Raw genomic sequence first — 14,401 nt, 5'->3', positions numbered from 1 at the left:
TATCCTTTTATAAATAAATATCATTAAATACTAAATGGAGAGACCAATTCAAAACTCATTTTCAAAATCAATAGAATATATATGTAGGAAGGAAAACTCTATTTCGTATGTACTCACCCCTGACAAAACTCAAAGTAGTGTCCCACCAACAAAAGTCAGACCTACAATTGGCCCCAAAATTAACTAAAAGGTCAAGACAAGTATTACCTTCTCTCTATATATATGGAAAAAAAAATGAATCTTTACACGAGTATAAATAGTTTTCCCATCTACTATAAAGACTCCAATTATGAGATCACCAAAGTTGAATCACACTCAACCTAAATACTTCCTAGCAACAAAATATTCAGCAAACAAAACTTTTCTACATTTAGGTAAAATGCGGGCTGTAGAGTACAATAATGAAAATTAAAATTGTTAATCACACAAATATAAAACTAAATTTGGATACTTGTTTAAAACACAAGTATACAAATGGGTACAATAATATCATGTCTCAGCTATCAAATAATAATATTAATCTCTCAATTGCTATAATTAATAAATGACAATTTGTTGTACTTTTAAGTTATTCTCTATTTAAAATTAATGACATCAGACTAGGTAATGATAAGTTTTAAAATATAATCTAAAAAAAATATTACACGCTACTATTTCATCAGTATTCTTGATGATGAAACAAATTAATTAATTATTAATTTTATTGTTACATCATCAATTAATATTGTTAAGTAGAAATTAAAATTAAAATTTTTAAATCTTTAAAGAACTTAAAAAAACTTAAAAGATGTTTTTAAGAAAATTAAACAACTAACATATTTTTTATTTTATAGGACCAAGCTGAGTTTTTTTTTTAGCCTATTGATTATAATTCGTAACATTTCTATCTGCATGTTAGACAAGTACCAAACCTAATATTCGTACAAAGCAGATTTATAGTTAACTTCTGTTGATTTCGGTAGATGCGGCGAATTTCGCACTCTACTCTTTGCCCAATGAGATTTTTTTATATAATATATTTCTATATTTTTTTTTTACAATAATGAAAAAGATAAAGAAAAAAAATTACGGAAGTATGTAATAAAATAAATAATGTATCAGAAAAGATATATAAATAGTACGTACTGTCATAATTTTTGTAAAAGTATAAATAATATACCTCTCTTAAATGACTTGACAAGTTCACATCATCTATTTTCAATTGAATTTTCCCAAATTGAAAGCATGACTTTGTTGACTATTGGCTTGTGGCTAATACAAAATTGCTTGTATAAACAACTTATTCATCTTTAATTTTAAAATATACACAAAATACATTTATAAAAAGAAAATTACTTACACATAAAAAAGTGTTAAATAATTAGAGGCCACGTGTTTCAGTGTGTGGTTGAATTAGTCGTAAAAAATAAATTACTTTGTTAATTAATTAATCATTACTATTTTAATATACTATACGAAATAAGTTTTATATTTAGATATATTAAGTGACAAGTATTTATAAAACAATCTATTTCATTTAGATTTATAAAAAAATTATAATAAAATGTACAACAAACAAGTTTATAATAAAATTACATAAAAGCATTATTTGTAATAATTAATTTTGTATTTAAATTAGCAGATTACTGAGACAAAATAAAAAGTATAAAAACAACTTATTAAATTTTAATTTTTTGTTTATCATAAAAAAATATTTTATTTATTAAAATTTTAATCTTAAATTATAATGAGTCAATAATATATTTAAGTATTTTTTACATTTAAATTATAATCTTAAAAATTATTCTTACCCAAATAAATTTAATTTATATTATTATTACAATATAAGTATTGTTTCTTTTTTAAAAAATGTTATGACTTATGATTAATATGTAATTGGTAAAGCAGCCCGTAAGATACAAGATTCACTAGTATTTGTTTGGATTCACTTAATGATATATGTACCAAAAAACTTAACATTACATGTGATGTGAGTATCTGTTCAATATTGTCATTTTTTTTTTAATGATTAAATGTTGGATATCTCGTGATTACGCTGCCTGCCCTACGTTTTGAATTGCAGCTGGCCCTGATCCCTGCCCCGCCCTACACCGGTCACTGCAACTTTCACGTGCAAATTATTATATTTCCCATTTTTTTTTATCCCAACAAAGATAGCATAGAAACACACAGCTATTGTCGAATCCAGTTTATTTTTTTCGAGGTTGATGCCATATTATATATGAATATATAAACTTTACTCCGAAGGTTGGAGGTTTTTTTTAAATCAATTATTATTATTATTAGCCATATTAGTAATTTGAATAAATTTCCATATAATTTAGCGTGTAATTATTTTAGTTTATTCTAAAAATATAATCATTTGTTTATTCTAAAAGTTTAATTTAATCTTTTTAAAAGACTTGTTTAAAACACCTTTAAATCAAACTATTAATTAATTTAAAACTTAAAAATGAAATTTCAGTAATTTAAAAAATATTTATTAATAATAATATTTGTTAGATTTTTATTTTATTTATGATATTTGTTAGATGTGGCATATTTGCATTGTCCGGTTCCTAGATAAAATGCCGTCGGTGTGGGTCTGCAAATGCGTGTCGAATTTAAAGCAATCTCTGGCTTTCTGCTACTTCATGTTCATTCACACCCAATTTTAATGAGTTCCTTTCTCATTTTATGTTTTAGTTCTTACAAGAAAATTATAAATTTTAGTCTCTCTACTACTATTATAGTATAAATTTAGTTTAGTCTTCATTGTTAATCTCAAATACCATTTTTGTACAATGTAAACCGGCTAAAAAAATTATAAACCATAAAAAAACTGTACATGAAATAGAATTTATAGTTTTTTTTAAGTAAATTACTCTAATTATTATTTTTAAAATAATCATATTTTAAATTATTAATCTAATAGATAATTTTAAAATAAAATTAAAATTTATGACAAAATAAATAATTTGAGTATATTTTTAATATCATCTAAATACTTTTTATTGATAAATTAAATAATTATATCTCATATCGAAGAGCCATAGTAGTAAATTAGTGATGAAGAAAGAAGTAAATGAGACGATAAAATAATGGGTCCTATATAATGTGTTGTATGTAGGAACTCTCTTAACGAGTTGTTGCATTGAGAGATGGCAACAGCTAACAGGCACAGCTATGAGCTTCTCCTACTCCACCGACTTCTGCTTTACTTTGTCGTCTCATGCTCATTATCGTTATCTTGGGCAGTGCAAGATGGTGAACGGGTTATGGTGCGCAACACCCCACAGAAGAACTGGTGGAAACCAAGTTTAACAAATGCAGAAGATGATGATCCTCCTCCAAGGCCCTTGAAGGTTACTTTTGCTGAACCTGCAACTCACTGGACCGATGCCATCCCCATTGGTAATGGCCGTCTCGGTGCCATGGTTTGGGGTGCCGTACCCTCAGAAGCTCTCCAGCTCAATGGTATTCAAATACTTTCTGTTTAGTTGCTGTTACTTTTTTCCAAATGCTAATGAAAGTGATGTTGTTGTCATACGCTACTGATTACACAATGTTAATTGTTATTAATAAACAGAAATATACTATATGTTTTATTCCCTATTTTGTTTTCTACCCTTTATCAAGTTTTACTGTATAAAGATGTATTCTTTAAATTCATTGAGTTTGTGATTAGTAATGTGAACAACACAGGACATGTAGGTGTTGTCCTTAATTCCTTCAAGATCTTTGTTAGGATCCAATATGGTTTGGGACTTGAGTCCCAATTTGAAGTATGGGATTCTAGTTGAGGTTTATGAGGCCTTAGACTCTGCATCTAGAATGGCTAGTTTTTGTGGTATGGTTTTTCTGAAGTTCTTATCAATCTTTGTTGGAATCAAGGGGGACCTGTTTGGATAAACTTCTTAATAAGAACTTCCAGGATACGAAAATAAGGAAGAAAAGTGGATTATTAGCTTTTGTATAAACTAATTTGTAGAAACTCTTTCATTTAACTTCTTTAAAACTTTATTTTAACTTTATATATAAGCTAATTTTAGCTTATGAGATAAGCTTAATTCACTTTTTCTACTCCTATAAATGCTTATGGAAAAGTTTATCCAAACAGCGCACTAGGGAGAAATTTCTGCTCCAATACTGTAGGCATTTCTATTTGTAAATTTATATAATTCAGATGTCAAAGACATGGTCATGCTGCACTATGTTATGCATAGCGAAACCAATTAGCCGTGTCTTTCTCTTTCATGAAGCATGCTAATGTGAAGATTTAAATTTGTTTTGCAGAGGACACACTTTGGACTGGGATTCCTGGAGACTACACCAACAAAAGTGCTCCGCAAGCACTGGCTGAAGTCAGAAAGCTGGTTAATGATAGAAAATTCGCTGAAGCTACGGCAGCAGCTGTCAAGTTGTCTGGAGAACCTTCTGATGTATGTAATATATCACAATTAATATAACCATCCTTGCTCCAAATTTTGAGGAATTATGCTATTTATTAGCTGATGTTAGGGGTTGACAACCCAGCAATATGATATATGAACAGAGGAATCTGAGTAGGTGCTATTATTATATAATACAAATCACTTGATTTTATTCAACTAGTATTCTCATTCATGGTCCCTCCCCTCCCCCTTTTAAATGTGTGCTTATTGGTGTTCCTTTTGATTATGGAGTTGGTGCATGAGTTAAGGAAGCTTTATACAATGTTGGCATTCATTCCTAATCTTAACTGTTGTTTCTTGATATGAAGGTATTTCAACTTCTCGGTGATATCAAGTTAGAGTTTCATGATTCCCATCTTAATTATTCAAAAGAGTCATATTATAGGGAGCTGGATTTGGATACTGCAACAGCAAAAATAAAATACTCTGTGGGTGATGTGGAATTTACCAGAGAACATTTTGCTTCTAATCCGGACCAAGTGATAGTGACAAGGTTATCTGCAAGCAAGCCTGGGTCATTATCATTTACAGTGTATTTTGATAGCAAAATGCATCACGATTCAAGGGTAAGTGGCCAAAATCAGATAAAAATTGAAGGGAGATGTCCTGGCAGTAGGATCCGACCAAGAGTGAATTCAATTGACAATCCACAGGGAATTCAGTTTTCTGCAGTTCTTGATATGCAGATTAGCAAAGATAAAGGGGTTATACATGTTTTGGATGATAAGAAGCTAAGAGTTGAAGGTTCAGATTCGGCTATTTTGCTTTTGACAGCTTCTTCTTCCTTTGATGGCCCATTTACTAAGCCTGAAGACTCTAAGAAGGATCCTGCTTCTGAGTCCCTCAGTAGAATGGTGTCTGTGAAAAAATTTTCATATGATGATCTTTATGCACGCCACTTGGCTGACTATCAAAATCTATTTCACCGTGTCTCATTGCAACTCTCTAAAAGCTCCAAGACTGGTTCAGGAAAATCTGTTTTGGAGGGAAGAAAATTGGTTTCCTCCCAAACTAACATCTCTCAGAAGAGAGGTGATGATACCATTCCAACTTCAGCAAGAGTCAAATCTTTTCAAACTGATGAAGATCCTTCCTTTGTGGAGCTTTTGTTTCAATATGGTCGATATCTTCTAATCTCTTGTTCGCGTCCTGGAACCCAGGTGGCAAACCTACAAGGTATCTGGAACAAAGATGTTGAGCCTGCATGGGAGTATGTCTTCCCTTCTCTTTTCATCCCTCTTCTAGCAATAAATAACAAATAAAAAAATTGTACGCTATAGTTTCTAGGTTATAAGGTGGCTTAGAGTTGTCAAATGGATATGGAGAATTAAATATATATCTAGAAGTAACTTCATGAAGAATTCTTGAGTTTGTAATTTGTCTTTTTTTATGTCATCCAGTGGTGCTCCTCACTTGAACATTAATCTTCAAATGAATTATTGGCCATCCCTTGCTTGCAACCTACACGAGTGTCAAGAGCCCTTATTTGATTTCATTTCCTCTTTGTCAGTCATTGGTAAAAAAACTGCAAAGGTATTTTGTACTTTTCCCTCTTTCTTTCATATGCTTGTAAGCTATCAATAACTTTGTAGCAAAGCAAAAAAGCAAAAGAAAATATAGTCTAGCATATTACCATTTGCTCAATGTGTCATGAATTTTATATGTTCTATCCATATTTTCCTTTGATCTTGCATACAGGTGAACTATGAAGCAAATGGTTGGGTTGCACATCAAGTTTCTGACATATGGGGTAAAACATCACCAGATCGAGGTGAGGCTGTTTGGGCTTTATGGCCAATGGGTGGAGCTTGGCTTTGTACACATTTATGGGAGCATTATATTTATACAATGGACAAAGTAAGTTCTGGTTTTTGAGTAAATTATCTAACCCTTGATTCAACAGTATTGACTCAAAACTGATCTTGTGAAAAGAGCTGTTTAGCGAGATTCAACAATTTTAGGTTTCCTCTAGTTATTGAACATTTTGATGATGGACTGTCATACTTTGTAGAGTTTCCTTTCATGCATGCCTAACTAATCTGCTTCTATTTTCATGGCATAACTATATGTTGGACCTGAAATATTGAAAGATGTTATTCATCTTCATGTTGTAATAGGGTTCTATATAAGTAGTTGATCTATTTTTCATTTTTTTGTTTTATGTACACAATAAGATTTCAAAATTTGATACTAATCCATACAATGCCTTGTTCAGCTATGATGATTAATAATTCCAGGGAGCAACATGCTGTATAAGTATTATAAGGTTCAAATGGACTTTGAAACCACAACCAGAAAATGTAATTATAGATTTGGAGTTTCCTTTAAGGATGCAACTTATTTACTGCCATTGTTACAAACGAACCTTTGAGGTTATAAATATAGACTAGTTGTTAGATATGTCTACCTAGGGATGAAAAATATGATATTGTATCATGGCATATATATCTATATTTTTATTTGTAAATACTATGTTAGTAATGGTTGAATTTTCTTTTATATTAGGATTTTCTTAAGAATAAAGCTTATCCTTTGTTGGAAGGATGTACAACATTTTTGTTGGATTGGTTGATTGAAGGCCGTGGTGGATTATTGGAAACCAACCCATCCACTTCACCAGAGCACATGTTCACTGCACCAGACGGAAAAACTGCTAGTGTGAGCTACTCATCAACCATGGACATTTCAATCATAAAAGAAGTTTTCTCTATGATCATTTCTGCTGCTGAGGTGAAAAATGATCTTAATTCTCAAACCAATACTAGTTTCATATTATCATAATTTTGTATTGGTCACTAAATTTCTCAAAACCAGGTTTTGGGAAGGCATAATGATACTATTATCAAAAGAGTCACCAAGTATCAGTCTAAACTTCCTCCGACAAAAGTTGCTAGAGATGGTTCCATTATGGAATGGGTATGCAATTATGTTTGATATTTGTATTCCTTCCTTCCATCACTTCAATGTCCATTTGGTCTGTTTTTGTCATCTGATATCTTGTTCTGATTTGGAACGACCTAGTTCTACTGTAGGCTAGCAATTCCAAGTTAACTATAACACCTTACTCATTTGGCAGGCAGAAGATTTTGTGGACCCAGATGTACATCATCGACATGTTTCACACCTTTTTGGACTGTTTCCAGGACATACAATTAGTGTTGAGAAAACTCCAGACCTCTGTAAAGCTGTGGAAGTTAGTCTAATTAAAAGAGGTCTTTTATGAGAACTTTAAGAGCTAAACTCTTTTAAGAGATATAGTTGTTTTTTCTTGCAATATGTATGACACTATGGCTCTTATTTATTATGTAGAAATTTCATAAACTTAGATGATCTGGAACAGCCATATCTACTTATTAGTATCTCATTGGAAGGCACTAGTATAAAATACTGTCTAATGGTACCATGTGTTTGTTGCTTATGAATAGCTGAATTGATTTTGTGTGTTGAGACTTGAGAGTACATTCGAAATAGATAGATTATGTGTTGTCTTAAAAGCCTCTAGTTAGTTTAGTAGACAATTATAATGGTACTCCAGGAATTATGTATCCCATCCCTTTATCAAATCAGGAATTACTATGTTTATGTTTAACCTTGCATATATGACAGCATGGCATAAATCTGCTTTCTTTTTCATCTTCAATACTAAAAATGAATAATACAATTTAGTTAACATTCTTGCACTGCATTACAGGAGATGATGGTCCAGGGTGGTCAACAACTTGGAAAGCTTCACTGTGGGCACATCTTCACAATAGTGAGCACGCATATCGCATGATAAAACACTTGATTGTCTTGGTGGAGCCTGATCATGAAAGGGATTTTGAAGGTGGACTTTACAGCAACCTGTTCACAGCACATCCCCCTTTTCAGATTGATGCAAACTTTGGGTAAGGCCCATCTTTATGAACTGTAGTATCGGTGTATCTTGTCAATTTCATCATTTAAAAGCTTGAGCTGAAGTACATTTATTCTCATTTCTGAGGAAGGAGGGTGTAGTTTTGCTGTTGCAAAAACAGTTAAGCTTAAATATCATGAAACTCCTGGTAGAATTTCAACATCTATACATTATGTTAAGGCTTCAACTTTTGTTTCATTAATTTCATTGTTATCTGATAAATCATTGCACTCATGCAAGAATTTTTCTTTTTTGTGATTTTAATAATTTGTGCAATTATCATATCTTGTTTAATCTATTGCATCTTATCCACATTATAACTCCAAACTTTGGTTCTTAAGTGTGGAGAAATCCATTACATTCAAAAAATTTAATTGGACCTTTGACATCATAGTATTTTTCTTTAGTTCACCCACATGTTTGGAAGTTATATGCAGAAATAGAAACCTAGCCTGTGATGAAATTGTTGCTTTAGCATTGGTGACATGCTAATAATTCTGAGTTAGCTTGGCTGAGAAAAAGCATTTGTTTGGTGTCAGTTTTTCTGGAGCAATTGCAGAAATGCTTGTTCAAAGCACAACGAAGGACCTCTACTTGCTTCCTGCATTGCCACGCGACAAATGGGCGAATGGTTGTGTGAAAGGATTAAAAGCTCGTGGTGGGGTGACAGTCAATATTTGCTGGAAAGAAGGAGATCTGCTTGAATTTGGCCTTTGGACAGAAAACCAGAATTCCCAACTTAGACTACATTATAGAGGAAATGTGGTCTTAACAAGTTTATCGCCCGGCAGAGTTTACTCATATAATAACCTTCTGAAGTGTGTGAAGGCATACTCCCTTAACGAAGTGAATCCTTGAATCTTTTCTATAAATCTTCTGAGGAACATGAATTGCTTTTTGCAATTTGTCATAGGGTATTAGGGTTCAATGTTGGATGTAGTTTGGTGGTTCAAGATACATTTATCTTGATTCCTAAGTTAATTCTTCCAGAGTCACATTTATAGCCACGGAGGATGTAATTTACTAATTTAAGGGAGAACTTTTTCAGTTGATGCATTTGTTTTAAGTTTTGTGGTGTAAAACCCGTGTAATATTATTGTCATTTATTATTCAACTTCATACAAATGGATCAACCAGATGTTGAATGTGATACTTTATTATTAATTTTAGCATTGAAAAATCTATGCTTTGCGCAGTTGTTGTATCCCTGCTTATTTTGCTTTTGCTGGCTTTTTTTTTTTTTTTTTGTAACTGTATTTAACTTTTACGTTTTCACTCTCTACATCACTCTTGAAATGCTAGTACCTAAATATAAAATATTTTATGGTTCCCAACAAGGCTTCCTACAAAAAAATCACTTGAATGGAATAATTTGAGCTTTTCTTCCATGCATAAATTTGCTTAGGGGTATTTGTTTCACGATAATTTTTTAGTTTCAGAAATATTATTCTTGGAAATAAGTTAACTATAAAATTAGTTGAGAATAATTGTTTATTCTCGAAGATAATTAAGTTTGGTTAAATTAATTTTTATTGAGAATTTATATTATAATTATTAAAATATTCATTTTATGTTATAAAGATTTTTTTTATTATACAAATTTTTCTTATTATAAGGTAAACATATGACAAACAAATTGTATTCAAAATTTTTAAATGGTATAATAGTTAGTATAAATGATAATAACTTGTATCTCTTAATCAATTAATCAAATAATTCAGGATTTGAATTATGATTTATCCTTGGAAGTTTTAAATAAATTGTATTAGAAGGATAAAAAATATATCCTAAATTAATTATTTTATTAATTGGTAACAAATGTAATATTATTTTTTCCGGCTGTATTTTGCAGGATGATAAAACAAACACCACTAAGTTTACCATAAATAAAATCCATGCCAGAGTCATCCTTGAAAGGGCTATATGTATGTACACTCGTTTCATCAGTGTTCTAATACTATTAATGAGTAAACAACATTCCTTTCACTTCTAAATTCCCTTTGATTATTGTGGTTAAACTTAACTGATCTCCTCGACCCAACTCCAAATCCTTTGCTGAAAGATGTGAGATTTTTATGCTAAACAAGTTGCTACCTTGAAAATCTTCCTATTAAGACAATTTGAAAGCCTCAGGCAGCTAAGTTTGTCCTTTTATGTGGACCTGCAAATGCGTGTCGAATTGAAAGCAATCTCTGGCTCTCTGTTACTTCATGTTCATTCACAGCCAGTTTTAATGAGTTGCTTTCTCATTTTATGTCATATTAGCAACTCAGGTAACAATCCCTAAATTATTAGAAACAAAGCAATTAAAAAATTAATAGATTGCCGAAAAAAATACTTTTTAGTATCAAATTATAGAATTTAAAAAAAAATATTTGAGTTACTTAAATTAATAAAAATAATATTACATTAGAGAAAAAATATAAATATTATAAAATATATAAAATTATTCAATTGACGATTTTTTTAATCGTTTTCATTTTAAGTTTTAGTTCTTACTAGAAAATTATGAATTTCAGTCTCTATATATCTATAAAAATTTAGTTTAGTCTTTACTATTAATCTCAAATAACATCTTCTAGCTGTGTAAATCGGTTAAGAAATTTATAAACTATAAAAAAAATGTATTACATAATCTATTTATGAGATTTTTTGTTTTTTTAATATTAACATACAATCTAATATTTTTTAAATAATTAAGAAGTTAGTGTAATAAACAAGAGACGTGGTAAAAATATAAGATGAGTTAGATAATTAACTGAATGAAGAAAAAAGTTGCGAGCTGATTGTTCGGACAAATTTCTTTTTACAAATACACTGATTTTCTTTGGTTTTTAGGGAAATAATGATTTTTAGGAAAAAAAATATTTCTTACCTATTTCTCTTAAATCAAACAACATAATTTATCATTTTATTTATATTCTATTTCTCTATTTTTTAATAATTTTTTTATATCTCCTTCCTGTGTATTCCTTCATTCTAACCCAAATACAGCCTAAACTAGTGAGAAAGAAGAGTAAATAAGTAGCTTATTTAGAAAAACTTATAAGGAAAGAAAAAAATGATATTTTTTAAACTAAAGTTAGTTAATGAATTTTTTTTAACTCATATGAAGAAAGTAATTTAATTTTTTTTCTTCTAAAAATAATCGAAACACATAATTTGTCCTATAAAATGTTGTATTGTATGTAGAAACTCTAAACAAGTTGCATGCAGAGATGCCAACAGCTAACAAGCACAGTTATGAGCTTCTCCTACTCCACCGACTTCTTCTTTACTTTGTCGTCTCATGCTCATTATCGTTTATCTTGGGCAGTGCAAGATTGTGAACGGGTTATGGTGCGCCACACCCCACAGAAGAACTGGTGGAAACCAAGTTTAACAAATGCAGAAGATGATGATCCTCCTCCAAGGCCCTTGAAGGTTACTTTTGCTGAACCTGCAACTCACTGGACCGATGCCATCCCCATTGGCAATGGCCGTCTTGGTGCCATGGTTTGGGGTGCCGTACCCTCAGAAGCTCTCCAGCTCAATGGTATTCAAATACTTTCTGTTTAGTTGCTGTTACTTTTTTCCAAATGCTAATGAAAGTGATGTTGTTGTCATATGCTGCTGATTACACAGTGTTAAATGTTATTAATAAATAGAAATATAATATATGTTTTATTCCCCTTTTTTACGTTTAAGCGCGCATTTTATTTTATACCCTTTATCACTAAATCTGTATAAGGGTGTAATCTTAAAGGAAGTGGGTTGGATGATTAAGAGAGAATTTGAGAAAAGAAGAGGAAAAAAGTCACGGGTTCCAACCCTTCTTCCAATAAAACTAACATTATAACAAACTAATATTTGCATATTAAAAAAAGGATGTATTCTTAGAATTCATTGAATTTGTGATTAATAATGTCTTTATCTTTCATGAAGCATGCTAATGTGAAGATAAAAATTTGTTTCGTAGAGGACACACTTTGGACTGGGATTCCTGGAGACTACAGCAACAAAAGTGCTCCACAAGCACTGGCTGAAGTCAGAAAGCTGGTTGATGATGGAAAATTCTCTGAAGCTACGGCAGCAGCTGCCAAGTTGTCAGTAGATCCTTCTGATGTATGTATTATATCACAATTAATATAACCATCTTTGTTCTAAGTTTTGAGGAATTATGCTATTTATTAGACTGATGTTAGGGGTTGACAACCCCGCAATATGATATGTGAACAGAGGAATCTGAGGTGGTATTTTCTACAATACCAATCACATGACTTTATTCAACTAGTATTCTTATTCATGGTCCCTCCCCTTCCCCTTTTAAACGTGTGCTTGTTGGTGTTCCTTTGGATTATGGAGTTGACGCATGAGTTAAGGAAGCTTTATACAATGTTGGCACTCATTCCTAAATTAATCTTAACTGTTATTTCTTGATATGAAGGTATACCAACTTCTCGGTGATATCAAGTTAGAGTTTCCTGATTCCCCCATCTTAATTATTCAAGAGTCATATTATAGGGAGCTGGATTTGGATACTGCAACAGCAAAAATAAAATACTCTGTGGGCGATGTAGAATTTACCAGAGCATTTTGATGGCAAAATGCATCATGATTCAAGGGTAAGTTGCTAGAGATGGTTCCATTATAGAATGGGTATGCAATTATGTTTGATATATGTATTACTTCCTTCCATCACTTTAATGTCCATTTGGCCAATTTTTGTCCTCTGATATCTTGTTCTGATTTGCAACTAGCAAGTTCTACTGTAGGCTAGCAATTCCAAGTTATCTATAACACACCTTACTTATTTTGCAGGCAGCAGATTTTAAGGACCCAGTTGTACATCATCGACATGTTTCACATCTGTTTGGATTGTTTCCAGGACACACAATTAGTGTCGAGAAAACTCCAGACCTCTAAAGCTGTGGAAGTTAGTCTAATTAAAAGAGGTCTTTTATGAGAACTTTAAGAGCTAAACTCTTTTCAGAGATAATAGTTGTTTTTTCTTGCAATATGTATGGCACTACGCTCTTGTTTATCGTGTAGAAATTTCATATTCTTAGATTAACTGGAACAACCATATCTAATTATAAATATCTCATTGGAACACACTAGTATAAAATAGGTACCATGTGTTTGTTGCTTATGAATAGCTGAAGTGATTTTGTGTGTTGAGACCTGAGAGTACATTAGAAATAGATAGACTATGTGATGTCTTAAAAGCCTTTAGTTAGTTTAATAGATAATTATGTATACTTTTATCAAATCAGGGATTTCTGTGTTTATATTTAACCTTGTATATACCACGACATGACATAAATCTATAATCTTTTTCATCTTGAGTAATGAGTGATAAAAATAAATAATACAATTCAATAGTAGTTAGCATTCTTTTGCACTGTATTACAGGAGATGATGGTCCAGGTGGTCAACAACTTGAAAAGCTTCACTGTGGGCACAAGTTCACAATAGTGAGCACGCATCGCATGATAAAACACCTGACTGTCTTGATGGAGCCTGATCGTGGATTTGGTTTCGAAGGAGGACTTTACAACAACCTGTTCACAGCACATTCCCCTTTCCAGTTTTGCTTTTGCAGAAACAAGTTAAGCTATCATGAAAATCTTGGTAGAATTTCAATTTCTATATACGTCATGTTAAGGCTTCAACTTTTGTTTCCTTGAATTTCATTGTTATCTGATATCATTGTACTCGTGCAAGATTTTCTTTTTTCTTTTTCTGATTTTAAACATTTGTACATATTATCTGATATCATTGTTATCCACTTGAATTTGGGCTTTGGAAAGAAAAACAGAATTCCCATATGAGACTACATTATAGAGGAAATGTGGTCTTAACCAAGAGTGATGATCACATATCGAGATTAATTTCTGACCAAATGGATTGAAGAATACTTGTATTTTCTAATCCAAGATATTTTTTTTAAAAATATATAATATTTTTTTTGTTTAAACTCTTCTTTCGTGAATATTACTTCTTTTTCGTTTAAAAATTAACAAATTCCTTTTTTAATATAGATAAATAATATACACTGATAGTATGTTTATACTGTTATAAATCATTATAT

The 14,401-nt window shown here is 31.2% G+C and overlaps 2 protein-coding genes across 2 annotated transcripts; both read left to right on the top strand.

Annotated features, from left to right (window-relative positions):
• The first annotated feature begins 3,018 nt into the window (after window positions 1-3,018).
• Window positions 3,019-9,461, top strand: LOC100817294 (alpha-L-fucosidase 2). The gene is made up of 10 exons (XM_003536555.5): window positions 3,019-3,456; window positions 4,276-4,421; window positions 4,742-5,643; window positions 5,834-5,966; window positions 6,132-6,290; window positions 6,939-7,163; window positions 7,248-7,349; window positions 7,510-7,645; window positions 8,125-8,320; window positions 8,868-9,461. Exons 1-10 carry the CDS (start codon window positions 3,141-3,143, stop codon window positions 9,184-9,186), a joined length of 2,634 nt encoding a protein of 877 aa, XP_003536603.1. The 5' UTR covers window positions 3,019-3,140; the 3' UTR covers window positions 9,187-9,461.
• A 2,056-nt stretch (window positions 9,462-11,517) lies between these two features.
• Window positions 11,518-14,029, top strand: LOC102670239 (alpha-L-fucosidase 2). Its single transcript, XM_006589568.4, has 5 exons — window positions 11,518-11,863; window positions 12,287-12,432; window positions 12,755-12,932; window positions 13,129-13,262; window positions 13,723-14,029. Exons 1-3 carry the CDS (start codon window positions 11,539-11,541, stop codon window positions 12,905-12,907), a joined length of 624 nt encoding a protein of 207 aa, XP_006589631.1. The 5' UTR covers window positions 11,518-11,538; the 3' UTR covers window positions 12,908-12,932; window positions 13,129-13,262; window positions 13,723-14,029.
• Window positions 14,030-14,401: the final 372 nt, after the last annotated feature.

This window comes from Glycine max, chromosome 10, assembly GCF_000004515.6.
Source record: "Glycine max cultivar Williams 82 chromosome 10, Glycine_max_v4.0, whole genome shotgun sequence".
In the NCBI taxonomy this organism is placed as follows: Eukaryota; Viridiplantae; Streptophyta; class Magnoliopsida; order Fabales; family Fabaceae; genus Glycine; species Glycine max.
Note: the sequence above shows the minus strand (reverse complement) of the source record. Positions and strands in the feature narration are given on the sequence as shown.

Excerpts from the sequence above, each read along its gene's own strand:
- LOC100817294 (XM_003536555.5), top strand. The coding sequence starts at position 3,141 with ATGGCAACAGCTAACAGGCACAGCTATGAGCTTCTCCTACTCCACCGA. Across the intron at positions 5,644-5,833 it reads GATGTTGAGCCTGCATGGGA|TGGTGCTCCTCACTTGAACA; the intron begins GTATGTCTTCCC and ends TATGTCATCCAG. Across the intron at positions 7,646-8,124 it reads AGTTAGTCTAATTAAAAGAG|GAGATGATGGTCCAGGGTGG; the intron begins GTCTTTTATGAG and ends ACTGCATTACAG.
- LOC102670239 (XM_006589568.4), top strand. The coding sequence starts at position 11,539 with ATGCAGAGATGCCAACAGCTAACAAGCACAGTTATGAGCTTCTCCTAC. Across the intron at positions 11,864-12,286 it reads AGAAGCTCTCCAGCTCAATG|AGGACACACTTTGGACTGGG; the intron begins GTATTCAAATAC and ends TTTGTTTCGTAG. Across the intron at positions 12,433-12,754 it reads TGTCAGTAGATCCTTCTGAT|GTATACCAACTTCTCGGTGA; the intron begins GTATGTATTATA and ends CTTGATATGAAG.